The 17,000-nt window shown below is 46.7% G+C and overlaps 1 protein-coding gene across 6 annotated transcripts in view; it reads right to left on the reverse strand.

Moving 5' to 3' along the window:
- Positions 1-17,000, reverse strand: part of l(2)k05819 (transmembrane protein 94-like protein l(2)k05819) — a 213,712-nt gene that overhangs the window by 33,761 nt on the left and 162,951 nt on the right. For all 6 annotated transcript variants that reach the window (XM_069337199.1, XM_069337198.1, XM_069337197.1 and 3 more), the window contains 3 exons: positions 8,312-8,520; positions 5,686-5,860; positions 608-728 (listed from right to left, as the gene is read on the reverse strand). In XM_069337199.1, the coding sequence (XP_069193300.1) occupies positions 608-728; positions 5,686-5,860; positions 8,312-8,520 (505 nt within the window). The remainder of the gene's footprint in view (positions 1-607; positions 729-5,685; positions 5,861-8,311; positions 8,521-17,000) is intronic.

The raw sequence follows: 17,000 nt of genomic DNA on the forward strand, positions 1-17,000 counted from the left end.
CTGGCTCTCTTGAATCCAGGAGGTGAAGTTTTCCCGCAGGCGGACAGCTCTCTTGGCGTGACGTCACCGTCTTCTAAGACAGTGATTGGTCCAGCTCTCTTTGCTTCGTTTTAAACTTACCGGTTCCCTGTAAATTTCCACTACATAGAGGAGGAAGCAGATTTCTTCTTGATTCTTCATCCTCACAATTTTCTGTTGACTCTCAATATCAATACTAATTATTCCCTACATTATTTTGTCATCTCTTTCTCCACAGTTTATACATGCTCACTAGTAATATTAGCCCTCAGTCGTGGAGGTAAAGCCCAGGAACAACTCTCACATTGGAGTAACCTAGACTACGGTGCCTCATATCATGACAATATACAATATGCGCTGTGCATTAAGTCATAACAAAATCGTGTATATACAATAATCGCCGCTCAAGGGTTAATATGAGACAAATTAGTTTTCTCTATTTAAATTTAAACTTGCATTTTTAATCTATTGATGAAATATATGAAACCCAACCCACTCCAACCTGGATGGGTTAGATTTTAAGAAAAAACCTTGGATTTTTACTAACCCTGTACTACTGTAAATGAATGATGAATCAGTGTAAAGTTACCTGAGGACAAGAGAGGAGGAAGAGCAGCTGTAGCAGCCAGCAGCTGGAGGAAGGTGAGGGAGAGGCAGCAGCATGCCCAGAACTGTACGCAGCTCATCACTTGCTGCATGTAGTGCCGAGACTGAAACATATACACAAAACCATATAACCACCAATGTCAATCATCTCTTTCATCATCATTAAGCAGCTTCCATGGCGCAGTGGTAAAACGCTTCCAGGCGCTTCATGAGCGCTTTGACCTGGGTTAGTATCCTGGCCGGGGAGGATTGACTGGGCCACTAATCCTTAACTGTAGTCTCTGTTCACACAACAGTGAATAGGTACCTGGTTGTTAAACAATTTGGTGGGTCATATTCCAGGGAAAAATTTGGATTAACCCTTTAACTGCGCAATGCGCCTGCAGGCCCACATTTGGGGTGAGCTACGCGCCTCCAGGTATTTGTATTTTTCACTTTCCATTCAAAACTCCCGTGGCTACATGGGGTTCACATCAGCTTCCTCAGGGCTCTTGTAAACAGACGCCATCTTTAAAAAAAATCGTGGTCCACATTCCCGGGTGTGAGAGTCTCAGTAGTGAGTGAGCAACCAAGGCCGGTGCACGCAGCATAAGCGCACAGCACTGCTGTTCAGCATAAGACCACAGCATCGCCAAATAATGTCAAAATATATATATAACCTATATTATTTAGCCATGATAGTATTACAGAAGAGCCTGAGTGTGATAATGACTGTGTACAATGTTCAAATATCAGTGATTCCATGATGTTCACAATGTTCACAGCGCTAGCCACAGCACCACAGCATAATTTCGTCCATCTAGGAATCTTCAAACGACTTCTTAGGTTCCTTTTCAAAATAAACTTGTGGTCATTTATTCATTTACAGGGATTAGTGAACAGGATTGTAGTTATAATTAGCGTTGTGCGTAGTATTGTGGATGGAGGAATTTTGGAGAGGGAGGGAGGAAGGAAGGGAGAGAATTGAGGTAGCTTCACTGTGTATGGCAAGCACTCTTGTTTTGCTCACCATACTTGCTTTGTGGTTCGCTATGGGGAACACATATATACATGGGTATATACAGTGTGTGTGCCTATAGTGTAATAACAGCAACAGGAGTATGTTGAGAGGAGCTATTTTAGTGAGGGAGGTGACGTCGTAATCGTAGCGTCGTCTGCTGTGTGATTTCTCACGCAGTGTATGGTGGCCACTGTACTGTCTGGACACAATACCGGCTTACTTGCATAGTTCTGGTAAATAAAACATGTAGATAGGTATATATACCATGTGTAAATAGTGTAATAAAAACAATAACAGTATGGTGGGAGGAGCAAGGTTGGCGAGTAAGATGTTGGAGTGAGGGAGAGCTGGCTGGGTTTGGCTGCTCACACTAGTGGTGTTCTGAATGTGTTGATGGTGAATGTAAATAGTGTGTGAGAGTGTATAGTGTGTAAATAGATTATATATATACATAAATTAACATGATACATGGTAAATATGTGCAACATATGTGTACACAAGTGTCATGCACGTAACACAGTGTCTTCGGACAGTACTGATGTTTTATTGCCATAATATGGTATGCTGAGTGCAGTCAATAAAAGGTGGGCACACACAGTCAGAAGACATCGCCACCTCTCCCCCTCCCACAGCATTACTCCTCCCTCCATGGCGCACAGCTTTAAATATCCCCACAATCCTGCTATTATCAGAACCCTGGTCAGTTTTATCACAGTCAGGGGTCTTCTGTAATATCATCATCGCTACATAATAGCATGAACAAGTATATTTTGGCATTTTTAGGCAATGCTGCGGTCACAAGCTGAACAGCAATGCTGTTAGCTCATGCTGCGTGCGTCAGGCTTGGTTGCTCACCTCAATACTGAGGCCAATAACACCCGGGAGTTTGGCCCACAATTTTTTTTTAAAATGGCGTCTGTTTACAAGAGCCCTGATGAAGGTGTGGTGAACCCCGTGTATCCGCGGGCCGTTTAAATCTTGCATAGTACTCCAACACGTCATATGATGTGATGCGCAGTTGACTGGAACATCGTCCAACACGTCATATGTCGTGATGCGCACTTTAAGGGTTAAACAAGCTACAAGGATGAGGGAAGGGGACGTTCCCTCCATGCTAGATTTGATATTTACCAGGAAGGAGGAAGAAATATTTGACATTCAGTACCTTCCTTCCTTGGGTAAAAGTGACCATGTCTTTTTGGGAATAAAGTATGCAATGCGTTATAATCTGGAAGAAAATATGACGGTCGATGCAAATGAAAAACCTGACTTTAGGAGAGGACATTATGGCAACCTTAGAAAACTTTTTAGTGAGTATAATTGGACAGACTTGTTGCTAGGCAAGGAAGTGAACACTGTGAACACTGTACATCGAGTGGACACTGTACCAAGGCAAGGTAGGTAACGAATATGAGGAATGTTGAAACGAGAAGGAGAGACGAGGTGAACACAAAAGAAGGACTTGAGGGGAACCTCACTGAAGCCAACATACGAACCAAGAACATTCAAAGTACCGAAGAGGTTTGCGAACCAACGAAAACCGAGACAAACATGCCCAAACACACGGAGGCACATATGGGCCCAAAGATACCCCAGACCAAGGGACGTGCAGGAATCCCTAAATGAAAGGAACAGCAGTGCGACATAAACACGAAAAAGGTGAGTTTTTGAAGCACGCGAACAGAGACGGAACTGAACCCAGGGAGGGGTAGACCCGAGACCAACATGAATGTATAGGGGGAAGGGAAAACCCCACTCTGAGGAACTGCAAGCCCCACTCCGAGATTACAAAACGCCAAGCGGGGCAAAACGGGGCCTAGGCCCCCCAGACAACCCCTCCCCAACCCCGGGAACCCCTACGGCAGGATCCAGGGCCAAGTCATTTCCCTAAAGCCCCAGCCCCACAAGTAAAAGCTGGGGCAGCCATACAAAACACTAAGGAAGAGAACTCACTGGTCAGACCCATATGGCACAGCTGAAGGAACAGGCTCTAATGCCTCCGGTGCCACCCCGGAAGAGGAAAACTGCCTGAGACCGCCCGAGTCTCAACCCAACCAGACTCTGCCCCAACCCCGAAACCCTCCTACGGTTCGGAGCCGGAAGCCAGGGGAAGGAAGCATGCACAGCAAAAGGGGGAAAGGACAAGGAGGAGTGGACGGAACTGGAGCCGAAGCGACTCCCACTCCTCATGTCCGGACCCCTTACCAAAACGGGCAGTCTCGGGGCATCCGGGGCCACAACAGGATGCGTTGCTTCCAGTTGTGGCCCCAACTCTGTGGCTCTCAACCAACCTAGAGCTTTGCAGCAACCTAAACCTAGCATGCAATGCCGCAGCTGCCGGCAACCGCACATCATCTGTGGTGTGGGTGAATGGGAGCACGTACAGACAACACACGCCGCACAACTCCGGGTCGAAACAATTATCGACCCAACAGGCAGCAAGGCGGCGGCAAAACAGGCGAGTGTCACCCTGAGACAAGGGGACAAAGCAACCTTCAAACTCGCAAGATGCGAGGAGGGGACTCGGGGGTCATATCCATCAGACTACGGAGCCCCCGTGGGGTTTCCCAGGACCCTTAGCCATGGTTACACACTACGGGAAGCCCAGGCAGGGTACTGCGAACCGGCGCCCAATTTTACCAAACAAACAGCTAAAGCTGAATCCCCGGGATGTGTCCACTCATGGGGACCAAGTGGGGAGGACTACCAAACACAGAATTACAGATATATACGCCCCAAGAGCAACGATGGGAGACCACAACGGCAGACCCCCCACCAGGCAGAAAAGAAAAACTAAAGTAAAAACCTGTAAGAGGACCTAGTGGTCCCTGGTAGGCAAGAATTCCATGCATTGACTGATGCCAGAAAGATGTACATATCCATTCAGCCTAGATAGCTCCGGGAAGCTGATGGAGTTCCTCCCAGAAAACCAGCAATGAATGTAATGAAACCCCATTTTCTGGGCGAGTCCCAGAGGCTTCCTGGAGCTATCCAGGCTGATATGATTATTTCTAACTTTGGCACCAATCGATGTGGGTGGAGTTCTAGACCATGAGCCAGAATCTGGCACCCTCTCACAGAGGCATGAGGAGCAATGGTCTATAGAAATGCACATATAATTTTGGAGCATTCTATATCTGCCATCGATCAGGACTGGCACCCAGAAAGGTAACCGCTCCAAACCAACCTCTATTCTGGTTAAAAACAACAAAAATATACAAAGGAGAGGGCATAACTCCCCAAATGAAAATGAGCAAACAAGCATGATGCCGCATGTCTGCACAGCTTCTCCCTCCCCAGGAGGGTGAAGGGGTAGCCCCAGACCCCCATGCCAGCAATCCATCCTGCAGTTCTGAGGCTGGATGTTAAAAACATGTGAAAAAAACGCCGACCGGAGGGAGGGAGGGTTGCCAGGGAGCCTCCGTGACTTACCCAGAAAATAACGTTTCATTACATTCAACGCTGGATTTCTGGGGGGGAGTCCCTATGGCTTCCCAGAGCTAACTACCCAAAGCCAAGTAGAAAAGAGGGACAAACTCGGGAGGCAAAAATCACGCGCCTAAACCTGAAAATAAAACAACTGGCAACACCAAATGACTCGCAGATGACCCGGGAGACCTGAACCCTGGGATAGGGATGAAGGGAACCTGGACAACCCAGAAGTGAGTCCAGGGCCACAAAGACTGCAGCACGCAGGCAACGGCTAAGAGCCACAACTGGACACAAGAAGATGCACCCCTGGCCAACCAAGCAGCAACAAGCCCCAGGAACTCCTCCAGAAAAATAACCGTACCAACCTCCCCAGAAAAGAGGAGACAGCCGCAAACGAACAAACCGATCACCAGAACCCGATCACTGATCAGTGCTCCTGGAAAGTGTGCGCCGGGGACGGGAAAGTGTTAAACAGGAAAATTTTCATTTATTTTTCCAGCACACTGCTGTGTTGTTAGGGAATAATATGCATGCATCCTGAGAAGTAATCTAGATATTGAAATTAACATGCAAATGGAACATAATAAGCTATCAAGAACTATATTTTATAGTAACAATCTTATCCTTACCTCCATTATCAGATGGACAAGAGAGACTCTGTCATCACGTTGGAAGGCCAGTGAGCAGGGCAATACATTGAGAGATCGAGCTACTTCTGTAGGGGGTGGGCCCTTGGATGGTGGTGGACGGACAAACACTGCCTCCCGCATGCACACTTGGGGATACAGTGGATCCACCGACAGACTGTACAAGATGAGGAATTTGATGTATCCGCTTAATTTATATAACATTACATAACATTAGAATATTAGCGAAGAAAGTCTTGAAAAACCAGCGTTGAATGTAATGAAACGCCATTTTCTGGGTGAGACCCGGAGGCTCCCAGGAGCTTATCCAGGCTGATATGCTAATGTCAGACATTGGCATCAGTCATGTGTATGGAGTTCTAGGGCCTACCAGAGACCACGAGCCAGAACCTGGCTCCCCTCAGAGAGGCATGGGGAGCAATGGCCTATAGAAACCCCCGTGTGGTTGGAAGCATTTTATGTCTGCCATCGACTGGAGGAATCAACTCGAATGCGTTGGGGGCATCCAAATGGGCAATCAACCCAGTGCATTGCGGCAACCTAAACCGAGCATGCAACGCAGATGTCACCTGTAACCAAACCTCAGTGTCAATAGAATGGGTACAGTAAATTGGAGCACGAGCAGATAACACATCTCGCAAGTCAAACGTGTGATTAACCCAACAGGCAGCATGATGGAGGTAAAACTGGTGACTATCACCCTGAAACAAGGGCACAGAACAACCTTCAAACTCAAACAAGGTGAGCTGGAACTCGGAAGACGCATTCATTGGTCTACCAAGTCCTGACGGGGCTTTCCAGGGTGCACAGGCAGACTGCTACAGGATACCCAGGCAAGGTGCTGCAAAGCCGGTTAAACCTAAGAACTAACAAGGGAGACTGAGCAAAAAACTGAACCCTTGTGATGTGTACAATCATGGTGGGCCTAGAGGAAGGCCACCAAAATACCCTAAGAGGGCCAAGATCCAAACAAGGCAGACCCCCTCCAGGTAAAGAAAACAAAACTAAAAGAAAAACCCTGCAGAAGGTAACACATATCCAGAAAGAATAGGAACAAGGCCGCTGCTTTGGTAGACAAGCTGCACAACACCTTGCGCCCCTACCAGCAACAATACCACCCTTTACCCAAGGCCAAACAAAGGCCATGAAACCCTAGCTGGCCCCATGTGTGTGGTAAATGCCGAGCAGCAAGATTCCCTACAGAAGTGGAGTCCCGAAGGCATTATGGAAGGTAACCCTTCCATAGTGCCTTCCACCCAAGGACAGTACTTACAGGGCACTTAGGGAAGGTGACCCTAAGTGCATGCAGCACCAGTACACTAATGTTACACCTGGCCACCACACTACAAACAGCAAAAAGCAGCAAAACACTGCCAAGAAATCAAGACCAGAGTTGACGGCCGCCCCAGATCGGATCAGCCAATGGACTAAGGGTGTGACTAGCCAGTGTGGGGTATCCGGGGCTCTCCCACTTCCCCTCCCGGGGAGAGGAGGGCTGCGGGGAGAGGAGGGATGCGAGGACAAGCGTCGTGGCAACGGTGTGTGATGTTTGTGTGTCAGCCTTCTCATTTTTTCTAGCAAAGAATGAGACGGCTGGATTCTGGAGGGGTCAATTGGTTGTGGATGATTGGTTGGTTAGGCCGGGGTTGCATCACATGTTATGTCCAGTGGCAGCTTTACACCACTACCTGCAGGTCACTGGTTCTGTGCTGGTGGACGCTCTTTGGGTGGATCTGGTTTTCCCTGGTTTCGTGTTCCAGGGCTTGTGTGTCTCAGGTTGTCCGCAGTGTCATCAAGTCCAGCCAGCCTTCAGTCTACCCCTTGTACCCATGATATTTGGATGTATGATGCTCTCGCAGCGGTTTTTGGCAACATGTCTTGATTAGACATTTGGGCATAGGCGTTTTGGAGGTCGAATTGGATCCTGGCTGCCAAATATCTAGTGAATGCTATGGTACCTTCCTGGCCATTTGTGGCTTTGGGCCGCCTGTCTCGGCCATCTGTCTCTTCATATTTATTCTTATTCTTTATTATTAAAATTTATTATTAAGATGTACTAAAACAATTGTATGTCAGAAAATCACTATGATCACTAACAACTCTAGGTAAATCACACCATGCATTTCACACTATACAATGAATATCATATGGGGGGGGGAGACATTTATAAATGGTAATATTTCTTAAATCATTTAACTTAGGCCTACCCTGACCAATCTATGTTAATCCCATATCCCAGACCATTCCCTCTGCAAATTTGGATGAGGCTAATCCCCAAGCATCTAGCCTCCAACTACGGACAGAGAAGCAAATACATTCTTTCTTATACAAACAGTATTTTTTCCTTATAGTTATTTTAATTATAATGCATTATGGGGGGGACACAGGAAGCCAGAGTTATTCATACACATTAGGCTTATATATTAACTCGTGAGTACCTATGTACTGCTAGGTGAAAAGGCACATTAGGTGGAAGGGAAATACTGTATGTCCAATTATTTCTGTCCTGCCCGGGATTCAAACCCGGAATTCTTGATTAAAATACAGTAGCGGTACTATACTGCAGATTAAAGCAGTGTACTTTAAGTACTAGCAGCAAGTTCCATACCTGGCATCAGCCTGCATAAAGAGCCTCATGTTGTCAGCATTTGCTGAGGATCCCATGACCATGGTAACCTCGGTGTACTCTTGCATGATGGTGAGCATGGCACAAGTTGCTGGTGGAGTGCAGTCCGTGAACAAAGATACTAGTAATGGAACATTATCTACATTTTCAAGATGTGGCTTAATGTTCTCAATTCCTTTTGGAAGGCGTGCCTGAAAAATTAAAAAATTACAATTGTCATTTTGTATACCTAAGTTTCTCCATAGACCTACCAATATACCCAGAGTTGCTCTACAGAGCATTGTACCAATATACCTAAGTTGTTCTGCAGAACACTGTGCCAATATTCCTAAGATCTTGGTGAGATTTTCTTATTTTGGTTTCACTAATTCACTAGTGATGTGTAGATTATACTTTGCGAGACTGAGAATAAAAGAGGAAAGCAGCCACCGGTGTCCAATTGCTTGGTCCCCTATCCACTAGGTCGTTAAGCTCCTTAAATGCCTAGGGCAATGTTAAGGGGTAACTAATAGGTCCTCACACTGAATTTATATGCTGTGATACTGGCCATGACTCAGGTTCAAATCCAGAAGCAGGCCTTCATTAAGTCCAAGGAATAGTCTTGTCTAGATTGTTGCAGCATGAACGAGGGCTAAGTATCGTTGAAGAGTATTGACATAAAAACACTTCTTTCATTAACAACAATTTATTACATAACTTAATACTAATACAAAGCACAACTTTAACAATGCATTAATTGTCCTCAGAGTGACACTAATGACAGCTAATCAAACAGCCCTTAGTATACCATGGACTCCTGTCCGTACCACTCTTGGCTTGTATACTGAACTAGAGTGAACAATACGGGTGCTCACTTGGACTCAAGATGCAAATCAAACAATTGCAGCAAAACAATTAACACCAAAGCAAACACAGCAAGACAGGTCACTGAGACAGTCTCTGGTAATGCTCTGAAATTAAGTTAACAAGTCTCTATGGACAGAACTCAAAACAATTGCAATTACTTGACCGTTCTTATCACATAGACAGGAACAATTGATTCCCAAATCATTTTAATCAAAATAACAATTTTGATAATTACATTAATTAATTTTGTTAATTATGTAATTACTGTCTTCCAGACAGTCAACAAAGGTAATTTACGTTGATGACAACCTAGTAAAGTAAGTAGTAAGGAAAGTAAATTTTATTTAGGAAAGTACATACATAGTTGATTTACAAACATAATGTTGGATTTATAGATAGAGCTAGTAGAGCTAGTAGTAGTAGAGCTTTCTTTCATCCTAAACCTGCTTCCAACACTAGTAGCACTGTACTATGCCTTCCCTTCATATCTGAACTCAAAACTTTTACCAATACCTTTCGTCCTCTTGACAATAAACTCGCCTTTCGACAAACTAACACACTTCGTAGCAATCTAGTTCACACTGTTCCTCCTGCTTCTAATGCTGCTGGTGTCTACTCTATTTCCTGTTCGTCTTGTCCTCTCCAATACTTTAGGTGAAACTGGCCGTACACTGAATGACAGACTTAAAGAACACAAGAGAAGTGTTAAGTCTGCAGACACTAACAATGCTCTCTTCTGCCATGTGAGGGATTCTAATCATCCCAATTGATTGGTCTTCCTCCAAAATAATCTTTCCTGCCTCTACTCTACACAGACGCCGTCTTGTAGAATCGGCTCTTATAAACAATGTACCCAACATGAACTTGAGTCCTGGCTTTATTGCTGTTGACTCTTCCCTTTCACAGTATATACTCAAATGCTCTAATCTTTCTAACAAACGTGACCTTAACATCAGCTTACCCCTTCCATTTAGCTTTCTTTCTCTTTCCTTTTCTTTCTCTCTTCGTTCTTTTTTCTGTTCATTGTTTTCTCCTACGTTCCCTTGGTATCCTCTTCTTTTTTCTATTACTATCTTCTTCTCATTCGGTGGTTATAATAGGAGCTGCCTCGTTTGGGCCAATAGGCCCTCTGCAGTTCTTATTCCTACTACAATCCCCTCTACTACACCTTACTTTGCTCCTCACCTCTCTCTTACCTAATTATTGGCTGTTTCTACCTCCTCATCACAATCGACTTGAGAATGGTCCAGAACGGACCGAAACTTCGTCAGTCCCTTCACCTTCTAGTGTGTGGTCTGGTCAACATACTTTAGCCACTTTATTGTGACTCATCGCCTGCATAGAGCTAGTACATACAATACCTAAAGCCACTAGTACGCATTGAGTTTCAGGCAAGGTGAGGTGGGGAAAACACTTAGACTAAAACTTAATAGTAATTGAGCTTAAAGTATAAATTGTGTTGAAAAAAATAAAATAAAAGATACAAAAGGGGGGGAACATGGTAGAAAATAGTCAATATACAAGTTGGTCAACAAGCAGCATTGTTTAACCCTCAAATCGCGAGGGGTCCAAAAGCTTCAACACCCACAGGCGCAACAAAAAAAAATCCAAAAAATTCTATTGTCTTATAAAAGTGTTCATTTTTGTTCCCTGATCACGGAAAAAAATTAACAAAAAAAATCGTAGGTGGTATATTTTAGCCGCAATAGGGTAGGGAAATCTGGCAAAAAACCAGCGGTGAATGTAATGAAACACCATTTTCTGGGTGAGACCCGGAGACTCCCCGGAGCTTACTAGGCTGATATGCTACTGTCAGACTTTGGCATCAGTCATGTGTATGGAGTTCTTAGGGCCTACCGGGGACCACAGCCAGAACCTGGCCCCCTCAGAGAGGCAAGGGAAGCAATGGCCTATAGAAACCCCAGTGTGGTTGGAAGCATTGTAAGTCTGCCATCGACCGGGACAGGCACCCAGAAAGGTAAGCGTCCCAAAACAAACCCCCTATTCTAGTGAAAATTGCTATCAAAAGCCGAACAAGTGGATAGAATTCCCCACAAAGAAATGAGTAAACAAGCATGATGTCACACGTCGCCACGCCACTGTCTGCACAGCTCCCCCTCCCAGGAAGGGGGAGCCCCAGACCTTCGCCCGGCTATCCACTCTTCAGTACTGAGGTTGGATGTCAAAACGCGTGAAAAATAAACGCTGACCGGGGAGGAAGGAGGGATGCCGGGGAGTGTCGGAAAATCCGACACCATTTAATATATCATACAGACAGATAATAACTGCTGTATTGTATAAACAAGTAACCCATAGAAAACGTAACTTGTAGTGGAATTACCGTCTATAGAAAACGGGATATCATCACCACATACTATTATAAATTCTCCACCTATTCTGGTGGGAATTATTCTTAAATACATTAGTCTTTGGACTTTACCATCATAAAAACATCTCATATAAATTAACTTAATTATCAATATTAAAGTAGAGTAAATGTGACCCTTCTATCACTTTCTGTCATCTGGACAATGTAAGCCAGGCGTCAGGGTGAGGGAGTGGCAGCCATTGTTATTGTCACCTCCGAGACGCGTGGAGCAAATTTGGCTCCTATTATATCTGGACAATGTCGGCCAGAAGCGTCAGTAGTATGGAGTGTTAGACATTGCCATTGTTTATATTGAGACCACAGAGGCTCACGGGAGCAAATACGGCTCCTGTTAATTTTACTTGGACGTAGTGTTATGGAAACCAAAGGTGTACCATTATCAACACCCTGTCAACAAATCAAGTTAAGTGTTCTTCCGAAACCCATGTATCTTTCATTTATGGCCATTAATGTCATTATATAGGGTGATCCGGTTAGAGCACGTGGTAGCCTCAAACTAAAGGTAATTAAGCCAGGTCTTCATTGTTCCATGTACAGTATTTTCTCTGATATACCTGTCATATATAGGATTCTGGCTTTACAGCTAGCGCCCTTTTGACAGGTCAAGACGAGGAAGCATGCTTTGTGCATCAGTTACCAGGGTGATGGAAGCTCCTCAAAGAGGGAAAATGTGGTGTCTACACCCTAGTTATACCTGGTGGACTAAGACCTGCTGTACTATAAGATAAGGAACCTCTTCAATGTTTAATAATGTGTAGTTAATACTGTAGTTTGATTGGCTGCATATATATAAATTAATATAAACCCCCCTAATGTGTAGAGGATCGATTTGTGAGATTGAGATTATTGCAGAAATACAGTCCACTTATCATTATACAAATTGCTATCGAAGTATATAAATTAACGTAAATATAAATTCATATAAATTAAATAAATATAAATCTCACAGGTCGGTTCCCACAGGGAGCCTCCAAGTCTCACCCAGAAAATGGTGTTTCATTACATTCAACGCTGGTTTTCTGGGGGGGAGCCCCTTCGGCTCCTTGGAGCTAACTACCCACAGAGGAAAAGAAAAGGGACTTACCCCAGGAGGCAGTCGATGCTCCCCCTCAACTTGAAGTCGAGACAACTGGCTGCAATCGCTGACCCAAGCGACACAGGCCCGACTAGGCTCAGGAATGTTCCTGAGACATCGAACAGCCAGAACCCAGTTTGACCGCCAAAATCCTTGCGTCTGAATGTCAGCCCAGGACATGTCGCCAAAAACGGCAGCAAGAGCCACGAACTTGGAAATGTAATGGGCACGTGGATAGACCGCAGGCTGGCTAGCTTTAACAACCCTGCGGACGACCTGGGAGACCTGCACCCGCGAACAGGGAAGAAGGGAAACCGGATCAATCCAAAGCATGTCCCCAGACACAGAGGCTGAGGTGAGCAAATAACGGCGGAGGGCCGTAATCGGACACAAAACATGATTCACCTCAGTCCGACCAACCAAGAATCAACAACCAAAGGACCCCTCCGGAAAGCAGCAGTCACATCCCTTGCCAGAAAAGGAGACATCTGCAGACAAACAAACCTAACGCCACGACCGAAGGAGCAGAAAACCCCAGCGCCGGAGGAGAGCAATCCTGAACCGAACGGGCCACAACAAACCATGGAGAAGAAAAGAGAGCACTATGTCCAATGACCAGGACAGCTCAGGCGGCGCATGAACAGGCCAGAGGTGAAGCGACGCATGAGACAGCCTGCGAAATGGCACAGATGTAACATCAATACTGACAGCAAGCTGAAGCGGCTCTGCCAGCGCAGCACGGAACGAGGCAACAGGTTGGGGCAAGATGACGTCACCGAACCTTCACAAGAGAAGGATAAGACCATGCCAACAATGCACCTACCTAAGAAGGGGCAGAAGGAAAAGGAAGGACCGGCAAAAAAAAAAAAACACTGCCACCAAGAAGAAGCACACAGGTGGGACACAATCAACGAAGTCACCCGATCACCAACAGAAGGTGAGAGACTCGAGGCAGAACCGAACCAGCCCCTCCATGGGCTAATCCAGCCTGGGAAGAGGCGGAGCCGCGGGAAGATCTCGGGTGCGACCACTGAGCCAGCAGAGCCGGAAACCTAAGCCAGAAACGGAGGAGATGGAACGTCTGCCATACAGAAAAACATCCCAACGCTAGCGAGCCCGCCAGGAGATCGGAGACGACAGTTCCGACGTGAGACTCTAGAGAAGAGACACAGCAAGACCGTGAAAATTCCAACAGCCAGGGTAAGCCAGGAACCCAAACCTGGCAATAGGAGAGCCACAAGACACAAACAAAACACACAAAAATGTGTAGGAGAAAATGAGAAAACAGAAAAACACAAGAAAAAGACCAGAAGAACCGCCCCAGCACCAATGGCCACGGACAAGAGCGTAGAAAGAAGGTGAGGAACGAAGAAGACAAGTAGCAAATGGGAATGAAAGGGATACGACCAACAACATAGAGCCGCTGGTCATGTCCCCAACAAGCCATGCCGACAACACACAGATTTGTTTGACATGTCCCAACACAAGAATCTCAAAGGAATTGATAGGCTAGAGAAACACCGACTACGGGACCCCAGGGGCACACACACACACCAGAAGACACCAGTGGAATGAGAGCCTAAAGGTCCCATAGAGACGTCAGAAAGAAGTATTGCAGTATCAGAGTAGGAGACAAACGGAATGCATGAGGAAGCGATGTGGAGGAGGATAACACCACACACAACGTCAAGCGTAGATATGACAGAGCCTTGCAGGCTCTGGAACCTGCACATTAGCGATTGACAGGTGAGAAGCGGGACCAAAAAGCCAGAGCTCAACTCCCGCAAACACAACTAAGGAAGTACAACTAGGTAAGTACAGAGATCCAATGAATATGGAAGGGCCAAACCAGGCATTGTAAGATGGGCAAGGAATGAGTGACCCAGATAAGACGAAGAAAAATGGAGCCGTGACCCCCTTGCAACAATTAACCCAGACGAACAAGTAAGGCCCCAGGAAGAAGCACGGAAGGGCCAAACAAAATGCCACAACCAATCCCCAAAACTCATCCACAGTAAGAAAACTGAAGCAAAATGGCACCCCATAACATCCTGACACAGGAACATTTACCCCATAACATACACCCCCACCATTGTACCTCGTAACCTGGTGGAGGAGGGGCCCCTGATGGACTCAAGTATGGGTTGGACATGCATAAGAGAGGGACTGGATGGGTATAAATAGGAGCTGCCTTGTATGGCCCACAAGGCCTGCTGCAGTCACCTGTGGTCCGATGGGCTTATATTCGTATCCAAAACCACGAACCAGCGCCTGGTCGAAAGAGACGCCAGACCATAAAAACTCACCTGTAGAATGTAGGCACGAACGTGTCAGGACACCACATAGCCGAGAAGATGCCGGGAGCACCGCCAGTGGAAAAAGGCAAAGCTTCACATGCAGGAGAAGAGTAGGGAAGAGGCGAAGGAAGCGCCCCACACCCATACACAGGGAGAACCCGGCGTCCTTCCCATAGCGGCAATCCAGAACACCCCCAGTAGCTATGGGGCAACGGACTGGAGAACGGAGAGAAGCGAGAGGCGAAGCACCCAAGAGAAAAGGAAGCAGAACACCAGCACACGTGCACACCACACATATCAAAACAAACTACCACGACGCATGTACAGACCCAGGGATGCCAGATTTGGGCTGCCAGAAGGCACGAGCTGAAGAAATAAAAATCACGAATATGACTATAAAACTAGACAAAATATGGTTGTTAACGATTCAGTCCCTGTTCAGAGTACATAGAGCAGCGTTTAACAGTCACCAAAAAAAGTAGTAAGTAGCAAAACATACCTAGCATAGCTCGTCACGTGGGCTACAAGTAGCCCAATGTGAACTGGACAGGAGGGCCGAATCCCACAATTTGCTCAGCGGGAAGGCGCCAACTAGAAAATTGAAAGAAAAAAATGAGCAGTGCCGAGACAGAGCATGGAGAGAAGATACAATCACGAAAGAACAAAACAGGACCGAAAACTGAGAAGAAGGACAGAGGAGGACCAACAAGCCCTAGAAAGGACCGGCGGGAAGCCACACCGGAAGACGATAGACGTTCCAATAATATGGGAAGAAGCAAAAACCTTCCAGAACCTTCGAGAACATATAGAAGCAAGCGTAAAGCACAAAGGCACATAGGGCTTAGTCGCACCTGAGACCAAAAGTCATGCAGAAACCCCGAAAAGAGGGGAACATGAGGGTGAAAGTCCGTCCCAAGAAGAAGGGTGGAGAAACATACCCACTGACAGGACAGAACCAACGGATCCATGGGACAAGGAACCGAACCCTAGGGAGGGGCCGACACCCAAAAGCACATATGGAGAAGGGAGGAAGAAAAACCCCATTCCCTGTAACCGCAAGCCCCGCCCAGAGGGTAGAAAAACCCCGGCGGGGACCAACAGGGCCCAAGGCCTTCCCCAAGTCAGCCCCTCACCAGCCCAGGGAACCCACAAGAGCAGTCCTGGGGCCAACTTGTCCCCCCCAAAGCCCCAGCCACACAAGAAAAGCCGGGGCAGCCGAACAAATACTAAGGGAAGGGAGCCCACTGGCAGACTCATACAACACGGCTGGAGGAACAGATTCGAATGCCCCCATCACTACCCCGGAAGGGAAAGTCCCCAAGACCGCCCGAGTCTCAAGACCACCGAAGCCCCGTCCCGACTCCGAACCCACAGACGGTAAGGGATCCGGATGCAGGGAGGAAGGGGTGACCATAGCGGGGAAAAAACAAGGGGGCGTGGAAGGAAACAAAACCAAAGCAACCAACACCCCCAAGCCCCGTCATACCAACGAAAACAGGGCAGCCTCGGGGATTTCGGGGAGCAAACAACCTAGCGCGTTGCCCAGCGAAACGCAACATGCAATGCCCGTGCTGCCTGTACCCTTATAGTCCGCATAAGACTGGGTAACCAAGTCACAAACAATCAACAAAACTCATAGGACTCCGAGCCAAAGGCAGAGAGATGGAGGCAAAGACAGTGAGAGTCACCCTGAGACAAGGGGACAGAGCAACCCTTGAACTCGCACAAAGCAAGGGGGGACTACGGGGACACATCCATCAGACCTACATGCCCCCTAGGAGTTTCCCAGGGTCCTGAGTGTTTAAGGGCTCACGCCCAGGTAATTCCAGGCAGGGTACTGCTAACTGGTGCCCAAGTCTACCAAACAACTTTCTAAGAACTGAACCCCTGGAACGTGTACACTCACGGGGACAGCAGGGGGAACCACCGGAAGAAGGAAGAGTACTCAGTGCACAGGGAGGGCAAGAATCAAGGCAGACTTCCCCCCCACCCCCCACCAGGCAGACAAACAAAAAGAAAAAGAAAACCCCGCAAGAGGACAGCGAACCCAGGCGGAACAGAGCC

This window comes from Procambarus clarkii, chromosome 37 (genome assembly GCF_040958095.1).
Source record: "Procambarus clarkii isolate CNS0578487 chromosome 37, FALCON_Pclarkii_2.0, whole genome shotgun sequence".
NCBI classification, from domain to species: Eukaryota; Metazoa; Arthropoda; class Malacostraca; order Decapoda; family Cambaridae; genus Procambarus; species Procambarus clarkii.